The sequence below is a fragment of the Mirounga leonina genome, unplaced genomic scaffold (assembly GCF_011800145.1).
Source record: "Mirounga leonina isolate KUSES-001 unplaced genomic scaffold, KU_Mleo_1.0 Mir_174, whole genome shotgun sequence".
In the NCBI taxonomy this organism is placed as follows: Eukaryota; Metazoa; Chordata; class Mammalia; order Carnivora; family Phocidae; genus Mirounga; species Mirounga leonina.
In genome coordinates, this window is record NW_023270451.1 from 78,489,558 (window position 1) to 78,512,521 (window position 22,964).

General features: G+C 41.4%; 1 protein-coding gene across 1 annotated transcript in view; it reads left to right on the forward strand.

Moving 5' to 3' along the window:
- MGAM2 (maltase-glucoamylase 2 (putative)) overlaps nucleotides 1-22,964 on the forward strand; it is an 83,212-nt gene that overhangs the window by 31,789 nt on the left and 28,459 nt on the right. The window contains 16 exon segments of the mRNA XM_035020314.1: nucleotides 972-1,143; nucleotides 1,643-1,759; nucleotides 5,260-5,414; nucleotides 5,563-5,647; nucleotides 6,758-6,814; nucleotides 7,630-7,754; nucleotides 8,615-8,703; nucleotides 9,497-9,540; nucleotides 13,621-13,788; nucleotides 14,954-15,109; nucleotides 16,242-16,463; nucleotides 18,279-18,433; nucleotides 19,467-19,635; nucleotides 20,192-20,288; nucleotides 20,799-20,911; nucleotides 21,351-21,476. Of these exon segments, the coding sequence (XP_034876205.1) occupies nucleotides 972-1,143; nucleotides 1,643-1,759; nucleotides 5,260-5,414; nucleotides 5,563-5,647; nucleotides 6,758-6,814; nucleotides 7,630-7,754; nucleotides 8,615-8,703; nucleotides 9,497-9,540; nucleotides 13,621-13,788; nucleotides 14,954-15,109; nucleotides 16,242-16,463; nucleotides 18,279-18,433; nucleotides 19,467-19,635; nucleotides 20,192-20,288; nucleotides 20,799-20,911; nucleotides 21,351-21,476 (2,050 nt within the window).

Here is a 22,964-nt window from a genome sequence, read left to right on the forward strand (position 1 = left end):
AATAACTTGCATCTCACATCTCTTACATCTCATGTTGTTACCCCACCTCTTGTTCCCCTCCATCCTGAAGTAATTATCTTTCTGAATTCCATGTTTTCAATCCCTTTGCTTTCTCTTTTACAGAGTCTTATTTGATATATGATATTTTGTATGTAGTACAATGAAAATAATATTTTATATTTTAATTGCATTTAACTTCATAAAGAGTATCATATGTCATCTTTTGAGGCTTATTCATTAAAATTAATGTTATTTTGCATAGATTAAGATTTCCTAACATTGAGAATTGCTAATAATAAGTTCTGAAGCTTTAGAGGAACCCAGCTGCCTAGAACCCAGCTGGTGTACAAACTGTTCTTACAGGGCCAGCAGAAGCTAAGAGTTCCAACCTGAGCTGGTGTTGTGCTAAACAGGATTGATTATAAAGGGGCAGCAAGACATGGAAACAAGGGACATTGGAAAAGCTTTGTCTAGAGGGAGAAGATGGGGTCAAGAACTCAAGACATGGCTCCAATGTATCGTTGACCAAAAGGGCCGGAACACAACCAATCCAACAAGAGAAAGAGCATAATCAAGAGGACAGGGGCGTAGAGACATTTCTTGGGGGACTGGGCTGTAGATGTTTGGACTATCTTATATGAAGTCTGAAACCTTATTCAGAAGTGGGAAAGAAGCTCTTAAAATGCTAAACTGGGTGATGGGCATTAAGAACATGATGTAATGAGCACTGGGTGTTTTATGCAACTGATGAATAACTAAACTCTACATCTGAACCTAATGATACACTATATGTTAATTAATTGAATTTAAATAAAATAATAAAAAAATGCTAAACTAGTTTGCTCACCTAGTTTATGAAGCCCTGATGTTTTTTTCTGTTTGGTTGGAATGCCCATTGCTCCCCTTGGGTACAGGTGAGTCCTAGACGTTCACAGCTCACTTCACATTCAATTGATTGTATTCCTTTTCAGGGCCATGGAGAATATCTTCCCCAATAAAAGTAGCTTCATCTTATCCCGCTCTACTTTTGCTGGATCTGGCAAATATGCTGCACATTGGTTGGGGGAAAATTCGGCCACATGGGATGACCTCCGATGGTCCATCCCTAGTATCCTTGAGTTCAACCTATTTGGTATCCCCATGGTGAGTTTTACTGTCAACCAAGGAACCTTAACCTTTTGTCCTTTGGCATTATTTCCTTTGCTAGTCTTTGAGGTGTTAAAAACCAAGGGGCATTTATGTCTCCCTATGGTATGTATTAGAAAATCCATTTTTATATGTGGCATGAACTGTCTTTTGAAGATAGAATGGTAAAATTTTATCATTGGGTAGTCATCCATGGAATCTTTGAAGTTAGCACAGAGACACCATAAGTAAAATATGTTAGCATCACAGGAAATTCCATTAACAAAGCATCAGTGAAATTGGGAATTGAACATTGAAATGAGTTCTTGTCAGCTGATTCATCGTGTACATTTGCTAATTTCTTACATTTAGCTGGGGGCTGGCTCTGAAAGCCTGGGACCTCTGTAAGCATGGAATGGTGGAAGTAAGATTTTTTCCCCCTTACTACATAGGTATACAGTCAATGCTTTCCCAACTATCACTGACCACTGTGTTTGTATATGTGCTAATTCTCCAGGTAGGTGCCAACATCTGTGGTTACACAAAAAATGTCACAGAGGAGCTCTGCACAAGATGGATGCAGCTTGGAGCATTTTATCCACTATCAAGGAATCACAATGGGCCTGGGTTCAGGGTAAGGTCCCCAAGAAAAGCAATGGAAACTTCTTGGATTCTCTAATTTACTTGTTCTCAAAAAGGATTGAAAAAAAAAAATCCTACAAGTTGGCCATTAGTGCAGAAGGAGAATAGATAAATTTTGGGCCATAGACCCAAAGAGCAGAGTATTGGGATAAGGGTTCATGGCAAGTATGTACCTATTGAATGATTTTATTGTATTTTATATTGATTTATATTGATTTTCTTAATTCACCAATGAAGGTGAGAAGGGTTGTTAGACTTTTCTGTGGTGCTGCTATCCCTTACTTCTGTTACCACCTGTATAAGATGGGACAGTTGGAGTCCACTGGTATTTTACGTCAGACAGTAAAGGGAAACCACTTCTAGATATGGAGGAGCAAGGAGGGATGGTTTAGGGAGTGGCAGGCCAGTGATCTGAAGATTTTTTTTCACCTACTGATAATCGGTAAGGCTCACAGGGAGAGGATCAAAAGCATTTAGCATTGGCCTGCTTCCTATCCTCTCTTCCTGTTCCTCTCCCCACTCCTGCATTGAAAAGTGATTTAATCCAAACCCCCAGTTGCTAAGAATAGAATGCTTTTAAGGAGCTCACTCAGCCAGCTTGCCCTGCCCTCTGTCACCTACGGCCTATGCCGTCTGGCCCCAGCAGCTGGACCTCTCATAACCCCACCTCTGACTTCAGCAGCCAAGTATGAATGCAAAAAAAGAGCAAAGCCTGGAGAAGGGAGTCTCTGGTCTGACGCGGCTGCCGGGCTCCTTGCTGGGTTAGGATGGAGCTCCTGAGTTTTCCCAGCTGAAGGGATGATCTTTCGTTATCTTTTCCCAATCCTGCTCATCCTGTAGCATAAGTGAAGTGCACTATTAAACAGAATAGTTTTTTCAGAAGGAGAGATTGAGTGTGTTTTTGTGCAGGAGCCAAATTTATTTCAATTAAAATAGGAAACCGTGTTTGTTACAACATTCTATCTTTCTATGAATGATTTGCGAGACCCTGCCCTCCTCACTACTTTTCACTCTTTTGTCCTTTCCTATTCAAAATCATGTTTTTGATGGGTAAGTACATAGAAGTGGGCTCAGAGCCCCTCTTAAGGAGATGTCTGGGCCAATGGCAGGAGCAAGTAATAAGGAATGCCCTTTATTTTAATGAAGTAATCTGCACTAAAAGTGTTTCAAAATTGAGTAGGTTAGCTCTTAATAGGCTCAACAAGGTAACTTACTGATGATCATTTTAGCTGCCGTCTTGACTTTGTCTCTAACTTGGGAAAGGTTCATAGCCAAATCATCAAAATATTTTATCCCCAGACTGTCCTAGCCATTTGCGATCTGGAGAGAGTTATTTCTGAACTTCTAAGCAGGTGGCTGGGAGCAGGTTTGGCAGGTTGCCTTCCTCTTGAGATGGCCTGGAAGGAGTTAGGTAGATAAGAGCACTCAGATCACTTTGGCTGCACAGTTACAGTGCTTGTTTTCCTGTCCCTCCATGAATGCTATACAGTAGCATGATAATGAGAGCCACACATTAAATTTAAATGTAGATTTAAAAAGTAAAAAGAAACAGAAACAATCATTTTAAATATATTTTGTGTAACTCAGTATGTCCATAACATCATCATTTCAACCTGTTTAATACAAAATACGATCAATGAGATATTTTATATTCTTTTTTTTTTTTTAAGTCTTCAAAATTCAAGTGCATTTTACACTCTTACAGCAGATCTCAGTTTGGATGCTAAATTTTCAGCAGTTGGAGTGCAATAAACCAAAACAATAAAGTTATATTTAATGGAAAAATCTTCTATTTAAAAATACTTTATTTTTAGTTTTCATTTTATTTAAAAAATAATTCTTTAAAAATATTCAGCTTTTAGGATTATATTTTTTATTTATTTTTATTTTTTTTAATTTATTTTATTTTTTTAAAGATTTTATTTATTTATATGACAGAGACAGCGAGAACAGGAACACAAGCAGGGGGAGTGGGAGAGGGAGAAGCAGGCTTCCTGCTGAGCAGGGAGAGCCCGATGTGGGACTCGATCCCAGGACCCCGGGATCATGACCTGAGCCGAAGGCAGACGCTCAACGACTGAGCCACCCAGGCGCCCTTAGGATTATATTTAATATTAACTAAAGTCAAGTAAAATTAGAAGTTCAGTTCCTCAGTCTTACTAACTACATCTCAAGCGTTGAAAAGCGTCCCGTGGTATGTGGCCACCAGAATGGACAGTGCAGCTCTACACATTCTTAGTTGGAGACCCGAGTGATGAAGGATGTGGAGTGTTATTTTCATTGGTGTTTGGCCTCAGGGTTTTCATGAGCCCTATACTGGGGGCATAGAGTGGTCTCCTGGAGTAGACCACTCTACTTTCTATTCCTTTTGAAGGGAGGAAATGAGCATCTTTAGGAACAAAAGAAAGAAATAAATTTAAGTAATTTTCTCTAAAATTCAGTCCCAGTAATAGAGTACGGGATGACAGATCTCAGTATGACATACATTATCTTTCACATCTTACAAATTACAAGGAAAATGAACAAAATGAGCCCCATCATTAATGGAAAAGTTCTGTTTCTGGGTCCTAAGAAAATTAGATTTCCCTTCTTTCTTTGCTCTTGGATAAAGTCAGGATTTTTTTGCACATTGTATATTGAAGAAAAAATAGAGGTCACTGTCTTTAGGGTAGAGAAAAGAGAACAAATATCAATGGTGAAAACATTACAGACAAAACTAGATGTATATTTTAAAATTGCAAATTCATAAAATTGCATGGAAAGGAGAAGATGGGATATAGATTATGGTGGTAGGCAATGCAGCCTAAGGCAGTGGGTTTCAAATTCAAATTCTTTTTACTGGTTGTACAACTTACTGCTATTATTATTATGAGCCAAATGAAGTATGATGAGAAGCCTCAATATATAACAAATTAGATCAGCTAAGAAGGGAGTAGGGGTCACTGTAGCCCCTTTATCTCCATGGCAACCTCCTGGGCTTTTTTTTTTTTTAATTGATTTATTTATTTCGAGAGAGGGTGGGTGGGGGGAAGCGTGTGTGAGAGGGGCAGAGGAAGAGGGAGAGAGAATCCCAAGCAGACGCTGCACTGAGTGCAGAGCCCAACTCGGGACTTGATCTCATGACCCTGAGAGCATGACCAGAGCCCAAACCAGAAGTCTGATGTTTAACTGACTGCACCGCCCAGGCGCCCCCCTCTGTGGACTTCTTTATCACCGTTGAGGCTACCATAGACTGGGATCAGAAGACACATGTCAAATTTAAACTCTGTCACCTGCTTGCAGTTTACATTGGGAGAGTCATGTAATTTTTGATACTGTTTTTTCATCTCTAAAATCAAGAAACCGTACCAAGATCCTCTTAGTTTTGGAAATGCTTTGATATCTTCCAAGTTGGAGAACAAGCTACTTTCATCTGGGAAAGCTTCTTATCATAAGGGAACACACTTTTAAAACACAATGGAAATATCTCATATTTGCTTCATTTTCTTCTAGGACCAGGATCCTGCTGCCTTTGGTGAACACTCTCTGTTGGTGAATTCTTCCAGATATTATCTGAACATCCGATACACCCTGCTGCCCTACCTCTACACCCTTTTCTACCGAGCTCACACGCGAGGGGACACCGTAGCGAGACCCCTGGTCCATGAGTGAGTTTCCTGACCCACAAAGAATCCCTTTCAGATCGTTCATTTCAGTTGCCTTGTTAGTGGTAACAAGGTTAGTTTGGATCTTGTTGCCAACTAATGTGTGGTTGCCCAGAGCATGGAGGCTTCACCTGCCTTCTTTGTTTTCCAGGTTCTACCAGGACCCAGCCACTTGGGATGTGCACGAGCAGTTCTTGTGGGGGCCTGGACTGCTCGTCACACCTGTTTTATATGAGGTGTGTTTCTAATCTGGACAATGGCATAGAATATCTCACTTGTCCTCGTGGCTCTATAGCTGAATAAGCTGAGTCTGGAGTATCTATGGCTGCATTTAAATATGAATATGAATATGAATATGAATATGAATATGAATATGGGGTGCCTGGGTGGCTCAGTCGTTAAGTGTCTGCCTTCAGCTCAGGTCATGATCCCATGGGATCAAGCCCCACATCGGGCTCCCTACTCAGTGGGGAGCCTGCTTCTCCCTCTGCCCCTCACCCTGCTCATGCTTTCTATCTCTTTCTCATTCTCTCTCTCTCAAATAAATAAATAAAATCTTTTAAAAATATATAAATATGAATGAGAGAGAGAGAGATCATGAAAGTTTGGAAATTAGAAAAGTAGTAATTCTTGGTCCCACTGCCCCACCAAGCAAAACAATTTCTGTTTTGCAAAATTACCTTAAAACTTGTTTTCTTAAGCATATGATCATGGATCGAGAGGCTTTAAATGCCTTGTGAGTTTGGGCTGGCTATCTCCCTGTGGTTCCTTTTGACCAGAGGACATGTGCTCTTGGGGTTGGGCTGGGAAAAGAGAAGAGGTAAGAGAGGAGCAGGGAGGGAGGTCTGGGCAAGGGGGAGGGCGTTACTCTGGAGACCAGATATGAAGGACCACATGTACCCTCCCAAAGTGCGAGTGGGGAAGTGTGGGAGAGGGATCGGGATGCGGCTGATCACTTTATAAACATGGGAGATCGCCAGTGTACTCATGTCGAAGTCCCATCTCTTGGCAGGTGCTGCGAGCAGCGGTGGGACTGCTGGAAGGCTCTCCTTAGAGGCCTGGCTGTTTCAGTCTCCTCCCACATGTCAGATTACACAAGTAGCTTGGTGAACGAACTTTCTCTGCTTCTCTTAGAAAGTTCAGGAGCCTCGAAACTTAATTCCTAGGCACAGCTGTGCTTTGGGTAAACTGCCCAACTTGTCTGAGTATCTGTATTTATACCTGTAGAATGGGATGGTCCTAACCACTTCTCAGGATTGTTCAGACGAGCATGTGCAACCACACATGAGGTGTTGTGGAAACTGTAAGCAGCATGCTGATGTTGTTCAATATTTGTGTTTCCCTAGGGTGTGGACCGAGTGAAAGCATACATACCGGACGCCATCTGGTACGACTATGAGACAGTAAGTAAGGCAGCCCTGCTTGGGTCAGAGACCAGCCTCGAGCAGAGGGCAATTCTAAGGCAGGAGTCCTGGGAGCTTGGGGTAGGATAATAGCGCAACGTTTTACATTTGGTTGATAGAGGGTACTTTTCTGTAAGGAAGGCCTTTCTAGGTGTACTATGAAATAATTTGCATAACTGGGGTAGGTTTAGGGGAATTTTCATTGTATCGGCCTGGCTACTGTGCAGCTATGAGGGCTAGTTATTGGCCTTAGTCTGGGATACCCTAGTGAATGAAAGCCCAGTTGTGGAAGAATCACCACACGGTGTAATTCAAAGAAATAGGCAGGTTGGAGTCTCAGATCTGCTATTTCGATTATGCCTTGGGCAACCCTTTGCTTTTGGGGGTCCCTGCTTTTCTTTCTTTCTTTTTTTTTTTTTTCAAGTTTTTATTTAAATTCCAGTTAGTTACAATATAGTATATTAGTTTCAGGAGTAGAATTTAGTGATTCATCACTTAGGTACAACACCCGGTGCTCATCACAAGTGCCCTTCTTAATACTCATCGTCCATTTAACCCATCCCCCCACCACCTCCCCTCCAGCAACCCTCAGTGTGTTCTCTGTGGTTAAGAGTCTGTTTTATGGTTTGCCTCTCTTTTTTACCCCTATGTTCATCTGTTTTTTTTTCTTAAATTCCACATATGGGTGAAATCATATAGCATTTGTCTTGCTCTGACTGACATATTTTAAATGAGGCAACGGAACCAGAATGATCTGCACAGTCGCTCCTAGTTCAGTGGTCCCTTATCTGCTCTGTCATCCTTTTGTTGGTTAGGGGGTAGCCATCCAGTGGAGGAAGCAATCGGTGGAGATGCTGCTGCCACTCGATAGGATAGGACTTCACCTCCGAGGGGGCTTCATATTTCCCATCCAACAACCCAACACAACCACAGAGGCCAGGTAAACTCCTCATTCTTCTAAGGTGTGACTGCCCTGGCATTCCAAGGGAGGGTGTTATGGGACAGGCAAATGGACACTAAAAGTGGTTAAGTCAAGGGAAAACATCTCCAGTCAGGAATCTTTCTCCCCTACTTTCAAGGTCAGCCCCAAAGTGGTACCTTCATGTTCATTTAGCATAAGGTGGCCTCAGCTCCTTCACATTTCTAGAGTCTTTCACTTGGGAATTGAATCAGATTTTAAGAACAGTCAAAATAATCATTTGTGAGGATTTCCCTATGACCAGATTTCCCTATGTCTTCAAGTAGATTTTCTTGGGCATGAGAAAATTCAAGTTAAATAAGAGGTAAGAGTTATCACATGGAAGTGAACATAGCTTCCAAGGTCAAGAGCCAGAATGTTCAGGTAGAGACCCCAGCTCTATCACTACCATGTGTTGCCATGGGCAACGTCCTCTCTGTGTTGCTGCTTAGCATGAGCAAACTGGGGATGACAATAGTTGGACTTTTTAGTGTCATAAGGCAGGTTAAATGGAATAATAGACATGACTTACTGTATATAGGACACTTAGAAGAATGGCTGGCACATGGTAAGCGCCCAGTAAGTGCTGATTGTTACTAGTATCACAAACCCAGTCTTTGGCAGAACTGCCTCCTTCTATCATTCTTCTTATGGTCATTCATTACCAACCTCTGCTGTCTCTCCACACCCAATATCCATGTTTCCATAGGATGTCAATATCTACTCTATTTCTGGGGTCAACTCTGAGTTCATCTGAGTTCATCCTGAGGCATGAAAGGGGCTAATTGAACAAAGTTCTAAGCTTTCTTCATTCTCTGAAACTGAGAGTTGCTTTTTTACAGTCGAAAGAATTCCCTGGGACTCATTGTTGCCTTGGACTACAAGAGAGAGGCAAAGGGCGAGCTGTACTGGGATGATGGTGTATCTAAAGGTAGGCTTCCCTGTGACCCCCTCCCTAGGGTTCTCAGTGGAAACTAGTCATTGCAGGCTGTCCAGTATGGCACTAACCCTATTATCGTCGGTGCTGATTTCAGTAAGCTTAGAATCAATTTATTCTGGAAGTTTGGTTAGCCAAGCACAACGCATTAAAATAGACTTCAGATGAGCAACTCGTATGTTATTGACTACCAGAGCAACAGACACTATTGGGTTTAGTTTAATTACTCTCTTCTTTGGGTATCATTACCGATACCAAATAATACATTTTTGTTAATAGATTTGTAAAATACTGCTTTGGTTACTATTGAGGGGGAAGTATCTAATTTGTATCGTATGCTTTTCCACTGTAAGATTCCCGTAGAAGTAACTGACATAAGCTTATGGTCTGTGATTATAAAAAAAAAAACCCTGCCCTCCGTAGAATTAGCATTTATTGGATATTTATTATTGCACCGTAGGCAGAGGATATGAAGATGAATAAGATGTAGGCATTAGGCATTGCCCCTGAGGAACTCCTGGTCCAGCAGGATAGGTCCAATATACATGTGGATGACTATAAGTGCAAGTCACAATGTTTTAAATGCCAGCAAAATGGTACCACAAAGTGCCATGGGAGTTTGGAGGGCGAAGCAGTTAGTGTTGGTTGAAGTGGCCCAAGAAACTTGGTGGAGGTTTGGCAAAAAGGGGCAGAACCTGGGTAAGCAGAGAAAAAGAAGAGAAAAGCATGACCGCACAGCTCCTCTGCTTCCTATAATAATGGGTACTCCTCTATCTTTCTCTTCTAGATGCTGAAAAGAAGTATATTCTGTATGGTTTTTCTGTCACCTCTGTAAGTACTGTTTTTGAGGAACACATAATGTATGCTCTTTTCTGTGATGGTGTTTTGAGTTTTTGGTTTGATATAATGCTTGGTCATGTGGAACAGGGGCCATGCCTAATGGCCCCAGAAAGGACTAGAGTTAAAATGAGAGTTTTTAATCTATGTTAGATATATAAACCTCTCAAGTTAGTAAGGCTTCAGTGAAGAACTTGTTTTTTTTTTTCTGAAAAAAAAAAAAAAAAAATCATTTTCTCTGGGTTTGTAGGGGTCCGGGGTTTGGGGGTGGTGTCTGGGGGGGGGGGGGGGGGGGGGGGGAGGGGGGTAAAAGTGTGTGGGGGGGGGGGGTAGGGGTGATGAGTGGTATGGGGCCTTTATGAGGTTCTTCCATAATGGCCTTCTTTTCCAGCCCACAAAACTTTGCCTTGGACACAGGTATTAAGTGGTGGTTTTGAGAGGTTGGAAGATACAGAAAGATACAGACCAACACTTGCCTCATCTCTCTCTCTAGAGCACCGAGGGGAAGAAAGGCAGTAATGCTAGCAGATGATGTGAGAATTCTAATTTGATTTTCTTAGAAGGCTGATTGTGCATGGGTGGAGATTTGTGGGGTATCTCTTTCCTTTATTTCTCCTTTCTTTCTTTCTTTTTTTTTTTTTAAGATTTTATTTATTTATTTGAGAGAGAGAGAATGAGAGACAGAGAGCATGAGAAGGAGGAAGGTCAGAGGGAGAAGCAGACTCCCCGCCGAGCAGGGAGCCCGATGCGGGACTCGATCCCGGGCCTCCAGGATCATGACCTGAGCCGAAGGCAGTCGCTTAACCAACTGAGCCACCCAGGCGCCCCTCTCCTTTCTTTCAAGAAAGGAAGAATGAAGAATAAGAAAACATGTTGTTTTTTAATCTATTCTTTTTATTTTGACATAATTATAGAGCCCCCTTCAGTTGTAAGAAATAATACAGAGAGTTTCCCTTGTCCCCTTTACCCAGTTTCCCCTCATGGGAACGTCTTGTCCTTTCAAGAATGTGATGTAGATGGAATCATACAGCATGTAAGCTTGGAATTGGCTTTTCTCCCTCAGCAAAATTCTCTCAAAATTCATCAAGTTGTTGTATATTAAAAGTCTATTCATTTCTGTTGCTGAATAGCATTCCAAGATATAGATGTCTACCTTTTGTTTAACCATTCGCTTAATAAAGAGTATCTGGATTATTCCAGTCATAGCTATTACAAATAGAGCTGCTATGAACATTCATGGACAGGTTTCCATTTGTCTGGGATAGACGCCCAAGAGTGCAGTTGCTGGGTCTCACAGAATTTGCATGTTTAGTTTTGTGAGGAACTGCCAAGCTGGTTTTTAGAGTGGCCATACCATTCTGCATTCCCACCAACAATGTTTGAGTACCCCAGTTTCTCTGCATCATACCAACATTTATGTTGTCACAACTTTTTTTTTTTTAATTTAGCTCTTCTGATAAGGGTGTAATGACCTGTTATTATGGTTTCAGTTTGTATTTCTTTGATGTTTAATGATGTTGACTATCTTTTCATTTGCCATCTGTGTATATTTATATTCTCTTAGGTGAAATGTCTGTCCACTTCTGCCCATTTTCTCATTGACTGGCTGATTTTTCTGTTCAGTTTTGAGAGTTCTTTATACATTCTAGGGAGGACTTCTTTGTTGGATACATGGTGGGTAAATATTTTCTATCAGTCTGTAGGCATGTCTTTTCATTCTTGCAACAGAGTCTTTCACAGAGCAAAAGTTTTAAATTTTGATGGGTCTAATTTATCATTTCTTTTCTTTTACGGATTATGCTTTTTGGTGTCCACTGTAGGGACTCTTTCTATTTCTAGGTCTTGAATATTTTTCTCCTATTTTTTCCCTAAAAATTTTAGTTTTTCCTTTTACATTTAAGTCTGTGATCTGCTTTGAGTTAATTTTTATACACGATGTGAGATTGAGGTGCAGGTTTTACTTTCGGCCTCCAGATGGCCAACTGTCCCAGCATTGCTTGTTGAAGACTCTTTGTTCTCCACTACATAAATTTTGCACCTTTGCAAAAAATCACTTGGGCACGCTTGTGGGTCCCCTAATCTTTTTATTTATTTTTTATTTTATTTTATTTTATTTTATTATGTTATGTTAGTCACCATACAATACATCATTAGTTTTTGATGTGGTGATCCACGATCCATTGTTTTCGTATAACACCCAGTGCTCCATGCAGTACGTGCCCTCCTTAATACCCATCACTGGGCTAACCCATCCCCCCTCTCCCCTCCCCTCTAAAACCCTGTTTGTTTCTCAGAGTCCATAGTCTCTCATGGTTCATCTCCCTCCGATTCCCCCCCTTAATTTTTCCCTTCCTTCTCCTAGTGTCCTCCATGCTATTCCTTATGTTCCACAAATAAGTGAAACCATATGATAATTGACTTTCTCTGCTTGACTTATTTCACTTAGCATAATCTCCTCCAGTCCCATCCATGTTGATGTAAAAGTTGGGTATTCATCCTTTCTGATGGCTGAGTAATATTCCATTGTATAAATGGACCACATCTTCTTTATCCATTCATCTGTTGAAGGGCATCTCGGCTCTTTCCACAGTTTGGCTATTGTGGACATTGCTGCTATGAACATTGGGGTGCTTATGGCCCTTCTTTTCACTACATCTGTGTCTTTGGGGTAAATACCCAGGAGTGCAATTGCTGGGCCATAGGGTAGCTCTATTTTTAATTTTTTGAGGCACCTCCACACTGTTTTCCAAAGTGGCTGTACCAACTTGCATTCCCACCAACAGTGTAAGAAGGTTCCCCTTTCTCCACAACCTCTCCAACATTTGTTGTTTCTTGCCTTGTCCATTTTTGCCATTCTGACTGGTGTAAGGTGGTATCTCAATGTGGTTTTGATTTGAATTTCCCTGATGGCCAATGATGATGAACATTTTTTCATATGTCTGTTAGCCATTTGTATGTCTTCTTTGGAGAAGCATCTGTTCATGTCTTCTGCCCATTTTTTGACTTGATTATTTGTTTTTTGGGTGTTGAGTTTGAGAAGTTCTTTATAGATCTTGGATACCAGCCCTTTATCTGTAGTGTCATTTGCAAACATCTTCTCCCATTCTGTGGGCTGCCTCTTTGTTTTGTTGACCGTTTCCTTTGCTATGCAGAAGCTTTTTTATCTTGATGAAGTCCCAAAAGTTCATTTTTGCTTTCATTTCACTAGCCTTTGGAGATGTATCTTGAAAGAAGTTGCTGTGGCCGATGTCAAAGAGGTTACTGCCTATGTTCTCCTCTAGGATTTTGATGGATTCCTGTCTCACATTGAGGTCTTTCATCCACTTTGAGTTTATCTTTGTGAATGGTGTTAGAGAATGGTCGAGTTTCATTCTTCTGCATGTGGCTGTCCAATTTTCCCAGCACTGGAAAAAAAAAAAAGAAGAGAGAGATACTGTCTTTTTAAACATCAAACTGTCCTCTGCTTTTTTTTTCTTCAGTCTTCAGTTCCACCTTGGTCAGAGCTACACTTTTGAACTCTGGTTCCATGGGAAGGTTGTCTGCTTCCCTCGGGCTTTAGTCTTCTTGTCTCAAGAATGGGCTCATTTTAGCTTCAGCCTCACAACTTCCTGTCGGAATGGAACAAGATGCTTAGCACCATGCCTGGCACAGAGTAAACACTCATAAATTTTAGCTCCTAACCTCATTATCATTAAAAGAAAAAAAAATATTTAGGCACTCTGTGTGTGTGTCTTCATCTTTGTATGCCAGTAGGTCTGTGTGTGCTGGTGTCTTTTTGTTTGTTTTAAGAGTACCCATTTTGTCCACTTGGAAATTCTGTGATGTCAGGAACATATTTCCTGAGCAATGGAATCAGTAAATAACCAGTGAACCAAAGCAAACATGAAATGTTACTGAAAGATTGAAGACCGTGTAGAGTCTGGGTTAGCAAATTCCCTGGGGACCATCATCAGGCACCAGTTAGAACTTCAGAGATAAAAGACATACCTCAGATGTCAGAAAGCAAGATGTTGAGGGGTATTTGGTGTTGTATCTGGTTTCTAAACAGATGTTTTTGTGGTTTTGTTTTTCCAGAACCGTCTACAGGCAAATATTACAAATAATAACTATACAGACCCTAACAACCTCATGTTTACAGATATCATTATCTTGGGAATGGACAAGCAACCTACCAATTTTACCGTCGTACTTAGTAATTCTGCCACCTCCATTTCAAATGTTGCCTACAATGTTTCATCAAAGGTGGGAGACTGTTCCATCCTTGCAGTGCCCTTGTCAAAAGCCCTGGGCTAAGATTCTGACAGCCAGCTCTCCCTTGCTCTTTTGACTTTGGGCAGTTACAGAGACAGCTGGCTTGCTGCATGCAAATCTACCATACCACAGGGCAGTTGCAGAAGGAGAAACATATGCATGCTAAATATGGACTCCTGAGCTTGGTTTGTATCAGAACACTGAAGAAGACAGTGGGAGCTGGGACTCTGAGGCAAGGCAGCTCTTCTCTGGGCAGATTTAAGACTAGACCTGCAGATTCCAGATGTGATACAATGAAAATATAATTCAATACATTGGCCTAGTTCTGGAGAGTATTTAAGTTACTCATTTAAGTTAAAGACTCTCTTTGTTTGAGACACAGTTGACACACTACTTTTATACCATTACAGAAAAGGAGAGTTGAATAGAACATTAGGGGTAATTCAGTTCTGCCCTTACTGAATGAGTACCTTCCATGCTAATCTTTAACAGAAGGTTCCAATTGTTAGCTGACTATTTCAAGTGCTGGGAAATTCACTATCTCTTAGGGCAGCCCCCTTCCATTCTGACAATGCAGATAGAAAAAAATAAGAGCCTGGTTTCTGTACTAAGCAGAATGGGATTCCAGTCCTAGCTCTGTTGTTTCCTAGCTGCGAGATCTTGGGCAAAACATCAAACCTCTCTAACCCTCAGTTTTCTATTTTGTGAAATGAAGATAGCCATATTATTTGCAGCATAGGATTAATGGACATAATGCATATAAAGTAGTTATCACAGTGCTTGGCCCCTATAAATGCTCCATAAAGTTTAACTGTTGTTATTACTGCCATCATTATTACAATGTGGTGAGCACCATACCCAGAGGGCTGTGAGTCTGACAAAGACAGCCCTGCTTGTGATCTGTACTCCTTCATATGATGAAAGCCCTTCCCATTCAACATTCCACAATGACTCCATGAGGTGAGAAAGGTCAGGAATAAGCCAAGTTCATTTTCCCGACAGGGAGGTCAAAAGCTCCAGAGGATAAAAAATAATATTCCAAATAGCCCATGACAAAGTGGATGAAGGGCTAGCTCCCCTTCCAGATCATCAGGGAAGGACATTAGCCGGGTGGCTCAGCCTCACCTTATTTGTCGTGTGGCCTCTCCTTCCTCAGGTGGTGAAGATCAGTGATCTCAAGGGACTGGTACTCGGTCAAGAATTCTCCATTGAATGGAAACTTCCAGTCAGTGACCTGGAGAAATTCAACTGCTACCCTGAGGGTGCTGCTGTCTCTGAGGAGAGGTGTCGGCTGCGGGGGTGCCTTTGGGAGGTAATAATCAGTGAACAGATTACCACAGTGAGCAGAAGTTGGAAAAACTGTCCCATGAATAATTAGGCACCTAGAAAACACTTCCCAAATGTTGCTGGGTTGAAGAGTAATCATCCTTCAGGAAGAAAATGACACTATGTCAACTGATAAATTATTTTGCCAACTCCGTGTGAGAAGTGGTCAGTGTTTTCCTCAGATATCCCAAATCAGAAGACACTCTCTCTTTCCTCCAACCACAGCATTTAAAACCCCACTTTTATTTTTAACACAACAGTAATACGTTGGGTATGCATTGTGCATTGAGTATTTTAAGTGAGGTGGTTTTTTTTTTTTTTTTTTTTCCATCTATTAGAGAGTCCTTGTGGAAGTTAAGGTAAGACTGTTTGTCTTCATTTGAAAAATAGAATGAAAGCCAGAGAGATTTCCTCAAGGTCACAATGGCAACAATGAGAACGCTGGAGCAGAAGCCTGACTGAGGATTCCAGGCTCCAGATCAGGCTTACTGCTGACCCTTCCTTGTCCACCCAGTAGAGGAGGCCAACGGGCATGTGTTTTTTAAATGGATTTAAATCATTTGCTGGTGCTGTCATAACAAAGTACCACAAACTAGGTGACTTAGAACAACAGAAATTTGTTATCTCAGAGTTCTGGGAGCTAGAAGTATGAGATCAAGGTGTCAGCAGAGTTGGTTCCTTCTAAGAAAAGGGAGGGAGAATCTGTCTCATGTATTTCTCCCAGATTCTGGAGGTTCTCTGGCACTCATTGGTCTTGCTTGGTTTATAAAAACATCACCCCGGTCTCTGCCTTCCTCCTCACATGGGGATCTCACTGGGTGCAGGTCTGTCTCTGTGTCTAAATTTCCCCTTTTAATGACACCAGTCATATTGGATTAGGCTGATCTTAATGATCTCATTGAACCTGATCATCTGTAAAGACCCTATTTCCAAATAAGGTCACTTTCACAGATACCAGAGTAGGACTTCACATCTTATGGGGGTGGGGGGATCATAATTCAAGCCATAATAACGGGCATGGTGTAAGAGACTTAGTTTGTGTGAACCAACTTCTCCAGGAATCAGACCCTCGAAGTATGGTGTTAGAGGCTGATGGAGAATTTCTCCTCTTGTTCTAGTACACAACTGTTCCTGACGTGCCCACCTGTTACTACGACACCATCCCTAGGTATGCCGCCAGTAACATTCAGTACCTGCCTACGGGCATCACCACAGACCTTGCCCACCTGGGGGCCCCGGAATCAGCCCGAGCAGCCCCTGCCTCTGGCTCTCTCTCGGCAGCAATCAGCTTCCTCCAGCTGAGCGTGATCTACCACACAGAAAACATGCTGCAGTTCAAGGTAATTTCCAAGGTGGTTCAGGTTCTGATCCTCAACACAGAGTTCTTACAGCTCCATGTGGACGAAAGTCATTGAAACACCGTTGGTCCAAATCCATCATTTTATGGACAAAGGCACCATGGCCCAGAGAGGTAAAGGTCAGAGACTTAGGAGCATGGTAGAACCAGGATGTGACCTTGGACCCACCAGGGTTGTGAATGTCCTGCACTGCCAAGTGCTCAGTCATAAGTGTCCTCAAAGAACCCCTTCTTAGCCCTGTGAAAAAATGTGTCTGCTCCATGGGAAACTCATACAAGTGGCATTGACCCACTTCCAATGTTAGAGTTATTTCTCTAGCAGTGGTTCTTAAACTTCAGAGAGTACCAGAATCACCCACAGGTCTCCTTAAAGTTCAGATTGCTGGGCCTCTGCCCTGGAGTTTCCAGTCTGAGGGTCTGCTTCCCTAACACGTTTCCAGGTGATGCCAATGCTGCTGTGGGTGAAGGGGCCACACTTTGAGATCCACAGCTCTGCTCTGAGGGGAGTACAACGTGAACCACATGTATTTCCTAATAGCCACACTCTTAAAAATGTATTTGAAAAAAGTCAAATGCAATGCATTTTAATCACAGTTTATTTAACTAACATGCTGAAATATTATCTCACCACGTAATCCAAAAACAGTTACTGAGATATTTTAGAATCTTTTATTCATACTAACTCTTCAAATTTTGGTGTGCAGTTTGCACTTATAACAAGTCTCAATTCAGATTAGCACCTGTAGAGCATTCAATGGCCACAAGTGCCTGGTGGATCCACTGCCGGGTGAGTTAGAGACAGAGACTACAGTAGGCGGAGCTGCCTCACAAGGTCATCTTTATGTGTACCAAAAAGGAGATTTCAGGGAATGATTTCCAAAGCCAGTGACTCCCCAACAGGGGTAAACAGGCTCCTTTTGTTAGGGTGGGCGATGAATATCAGAAGGGGGTTTTAACATTATAATGAAGCGGAGTTAATTGTGCCATCTACACAGACCTCTCCTCAAATGTTTCTTTTCCTGTTCCAGCAATTCCATAGTTAGTTTCTAAAAGAAAAAGTTAGAGTTAGGCAGAAGCTTCTAGGAGTTTCCTGAGTTCAGGGGGTCAGCCTTGAATTCAGGGGGGCACGGGGGTCTCACCAGTGACAGTACCACCTTGGACAACCAGCTCTAAACATTGTTTTTCACACTGTGTTGGAGGAATCACTCCAGGGATCTTGTGAAAATGAAAATTCAGATTCAGAAGTTGGAGGGGAGGGAGGCCTGAGATTTTGCATTCCTAACAAGCCTCCAGGTTACACTGCTGCTTTGGGTCTGAGAAACACAATTTTAAGAAGCAGGGCTACAGGCAAAACTTGTCTTAAGCATCTGAAAGCTCAACCAGTAAGATCTGAGTCCATATAAAAACTTGGTTCTCTAATTTCTGACATACACATACATGCCCAAACATAATCTTAACACAATTACGTGCATGTACATATTCACGTACTCATAAACACACGCGCGCGCGCACACACACATTCTATCCATGAAATTCTATACACTGAATTCATAAATTATTTAGAGGAAGTGTCCTCCCTGCTTCTGAATAGGTATTTCTGAGGCATTTTCGAGTTCAGGATCCATATTGGGCACTGTAGGTGGGGAGGCTTCACTTCTATTTGCTTTGGGATATTTGATGCCTCCCAATATGATTCAAACTGGCCAGAAAACATGGGAACTGAATTATATGAGCTGGCAGGAGGGATTTTAGGTCTAAGATTATTCCATCAGAAAGTTTCCTTCTCTCTTCTTGTTAGATCTTTGATTCCACGAACAAAAGGTACGAGGTCCCAGTGACTCTGAACACCCCTCCCTCTCCAGTTGGCTCCCCTGAGGACCGTCTGTATGACGTCAGGATTCAGAACAATCCTTTTGGGATCCAGATTCGACGAAAAAGCTCCAGCACTGTGATGTAAGCACTATTTATTTAGTTCTCATTAAAGTGGTTCTAAGTCTAATTATGGTGGTTCTGATTAATGCACATAAAATATTAATCTTAGAGACAATGTAAGTATGTGTGTGTGTATGTGTGTTAAACAGGGAGTAGATCTATTGCTCTATTTTCTACTAGTCACTAACTCAACAAGAAAAATTAATAAGAGGCTTAAAATAAGTGTTGCTTGATTTCAGAAAAAAGAAAAATGCATGTTCTACTCATTGTTCTTGTTAAGTAGAACAGAAAACTCTTTTTAATAAGCATGACAGATAACCTAGGATAGAAATCAGCTCTATATAGCCTCATTACAAAATAACAGAAGACTCAGGAGAGAGGGAATGTTTACTAAGGAAAGAGAAACAGTTTCTTACAATCAGCCCTGTAGACTTAGAGCCTTTTCCCAATATTAAATGTGAAAAAAGAGTTGTCATTTCTCATCCCTTGTCCTGCTGCTGAATGGAATAAAGTGAAGGTCTGGATTTTGCCTGGGGCTGAAGTTCCTCTTCCAAGTAAAAACCATCACGTGTAGGCACACATGTAGACAGCCTTTGGCTCTCTTTGACTGCATGTCTAACTTTGGTCAGTGGCATTCTTTGCTAAGAAGTCCTTTGGCCAATCAAGAGAAGTCATTCTAAGAGCTTCACCCTTTTCTGTTGGGAAATTTGCTTAGACCTTGCTTATTTATTCATACGTGTAGTCAAACTGATACTCCAGACAATGATAACTAGAGATAAAGAGATGAGTGAGACATAGTTCTTGCCTTCAAGGAGCCCATGACTCAGAAAAAGAGTTCTCAGCCTTGCAGACCACAGAATAAAAATGCAAACGCAGAACGTTGGCAGTGAGTCATGGCCATTGTTACGAGCTGTGTCTTCAGCCAGTATTTGAACCTGGATCCAGCTGTGCATTCCTTTAGGAGGCTTCATAATCAACTAGAATTCCCCAATGGGCCCCGTGCTTGCTCTGGCCTGTGATCAGTACAATGTGGAGGTATGCCTTTGTGTTGCAGTTGGGATTCTCAGCTGCCTGGCTTCACCTTCAACGACATGTTCCTCTCCATTTCTACTCGCCTCCCCTCTCAGTACATCTATGGCTTTGGGGAGACGGAGCACACAGCTTTCAGAAGAAATATAAACTGGACCACGTGGGGAATGTTTGCTCGTGATGAGCCCCCAGCGGTAAGCACAGAAGAATAAGACTATCAATCAGTTTCTCTCCGTGTAAACTTATCTTAATCCATATGTATGTGTATAGTGCCCTATTAATCAGCTTCACCTTATATTGATAAATTCTGTTCTCAGATGAAATAGGCCACAGGTTATGCTCCTTCTGTCCCTAACATGTTTTTTCCTGTGGACTATGGATTTTACTTCATAAACTTTTCTTTAGTATATTCTGTGTGTCAGGTGCATGTCTTATGTAATAAAACACTGTCTCTTCTCCAGGGGCTTATAGGCTAGTAAGAGAGAGAGATGCAGAATTAATGGTAATCCAGTATAATCAGTGCTATAATAGAATTACATAATAATAAACGAGGAAGACATGGAAGGGGAGGGCACCTGGTTTTTTATTTGGGGTGGAAAGGAAGATTAAGGAAGGTTTTATAAAGGACGTGACATTATGCTGAATCTTCAATATTGAATAGGAGCTTGCGGTTTGCATTATGATGTAGAAACAACTTTTCGAGTATTTCTTTTTTTGATTACTGCCTACTCTCCCCCATGGCTCCCCCAGTACAAGAAGAATTCCTATGGCGTCCACCCCTACTACATGGCACTGGAGGAGGATGGCAGTGCCCATGGGGTGCTCCTGCTAAACAGCAATGCCATGGGTAAGACAGAGGCATGTTCCCTGTGTACCACCATAACTAGCTGTGACCCCTTTCCTGGGATCTGGAATATCAATAGAAATAGAGAAATTCAAGGGCAAGGGAAATGGGATAGATAAACTGACTTTTCCTTCCTTCCTTCCTTCCTTCCTTCCTTCCTTCCTTCCTTCCTTCCTTCCTTCCTTCCTTCCTTCCTTCCTTCCTTCCCTTCCTTCCTTCCAGATTTATGAAGAACCTTAGGCCAGGTATTAGCGGTAAAATTTTGACCAAATTGCGTGACCTTCTTTTACTGTGACAGTTTAACTTCCTTTCGCAGAGTGATACAAGATGTTGAGATTAAGATTATGTTTGGGGTACCTGTAAACCCATCTATTCCACTACATGAAAGAAAACTTTCCAGAGAAGGAGAGCTTTAAAGAAAGAGAGTGAAGAGTACATTTGAGGGCAGATTTCCTATCTGGGTGATGTATAGTTCCAAGGACTCCTTGTCTTCTTCTTTTTTTTTTTTAACAGATGTGTCATTCCAGCCCACTCCTGCCCTAACATACCGCACCACAGGAGGGATTTTGGACTTTTATATGGTTTTGGGGCCAACCCCTGAGCTTGTAACTCAACAATACACTGAGGTTAGAATTCACTCTATGCATTGATAAACAATCAAATGTTTATTGGGTATTACCGTGTTCTTAGCACTGAGATAGGTCGATTTTTATTTCTATGTCTCCTGTGTATTCCTACTACGTTATTGCTGTCTTTCCTGAAGTTAGGTGCTAATGTTACAGGTATAAAGGCATAGAGATGCCACATGTGTCTCTTAATTATTTGCTGAGCATCCTAAGAATCTCTAATCAGTAATAGAGAGTGGAAGCTCCAGAACACAGGAGATTTTCTGTCATTCTGCATGCTGATGGTCATTCCATATTTATTTGACTTTCTGATTTTTCTTGAGCGAGGCCTCTGAGATTGGACAGTGCTCAGTAGAAGTGCTCAAGTTGCTTCAAGTATAAGACTTTTCTTCCCTTTCCCCAAAACTCTTCCTGGATCCATTTTTCTTTTTTATTCTAGTTGATTGGTCGGCCAGCAATGACTCCATACTGGGCCTTGGGATTCCAGCTAAGTCGCTACGGATACCAGAATGATACTGAGATCTCCCAATTGTATGAGGCAATGATGGCGGCCCAGATTCCCTATGTATGAATTCCCCCACTCAGTCCGTGGTTTGATTAGTTATGGGAATTTGTGCCTCATTATAGATTGAAACTGTCTTCAGGGAAACTATTGATGACTATTTCAATATAGGAAAATGTAGCTGTGGAGCTAGTCTTGTATGGAATACCATGCTTTTTAAATTTATTTCATGCCACCCTTTTAAATCAAGGGTTCAAAATTGAAATTTGCATTAATTCTTCAGTAATTGGCAGTGTGATTGAGGGATATTGTTACTCACTGCCTTTTGCCAGGAATATCCTGCAGTAGGCATGGCTGGTCTTAAGCCATGACTTTGGGAACTTCTAAGTGAGAATCATGTCACGAGGATGACAACCCCAGATTATATTGTGATTGTTCTTAGAGAGGATGGATATAAAGTGACAGTATGAAAGAAAGCAGTTAAAATCAAGTCTTCACCTTCTCTAAAGCACACATATCCACATATGCATATCACACAATGACAATGTAGACCCCTTCATAAGCCAGAAGAAGTGTAGGTTATTGCTGTCAGCAAGCAGAAGTCCATAGATAGCATGTCCTTCCTCCTCTGTAATCATCAGTTTCTCATCACTTATGCTCTTTCTCTGCTTTCAGTCCACTTCCTGAGAGTTTAGAGGACAATTAATGACTGGAAGATGAGAATAAAGTGTTATGATGTTCTCATCAAAGATAATTTGAAATATTCATCCAGGCTTTAAGTATTTTATTTTTATATACTACTCTACCATATACTTATTAAATGTAAATTAGAAAAAATTGGAAAATTAAAAGATGAAAATTCCAGAGATCTACCTCACCAAGGTGATCAGTGTTAATAGTATGTTGGTTTATTCTTTTCCAAGCTTTGGCTTTTGCACAAATCTCTGCTCCCCAAACAAGTTTTACCTAGAATCTTAAGACAATATGGGTGATTATCCTCTTCAGGCTAAAAAGAAGCACCTCTTTTTTTCAACTTCAATATTAACCATGTTAGCCATCACTCACCAATCCTGGATTGAGTGACTTTCACATGCAGAAGTCTGGGCTGGTACTGTTTAGAGAAAAAGGAAGACAAGGTTCTCATCTCATGGACCATCAAGTCAAATGGAATGGCATAAATATACACATTCTAGACAGCTATATAATAATATAGTTCTAAATGTGAATAAATCCAATCAGATTTACTGGAGGGGGGAAAATAAAACTACACTTTTCTGTTTCTCAGGGAAGTCCTGCTTTCTACTCTTGAACATTCAACTAGCACTTGGTTTGATGGGCTCACCAGTTTGAAATTTGAGGAGTGGAAAAGAAATGAATCGAGGGAGGGAAAGGAGAGAGAATTCCAATTGGGGGAACAGAAGGAAAAGGATGGGGACAGGTGATCCATATGTAGGAATCAGAAAGCAATTTCAATCAGCAGAATTGAAAAGTCAGTGTAGCAAGGTATGGGACAAATTAGGAGGGGCCTGGGCTGGGGTCAGCAGAGCCATT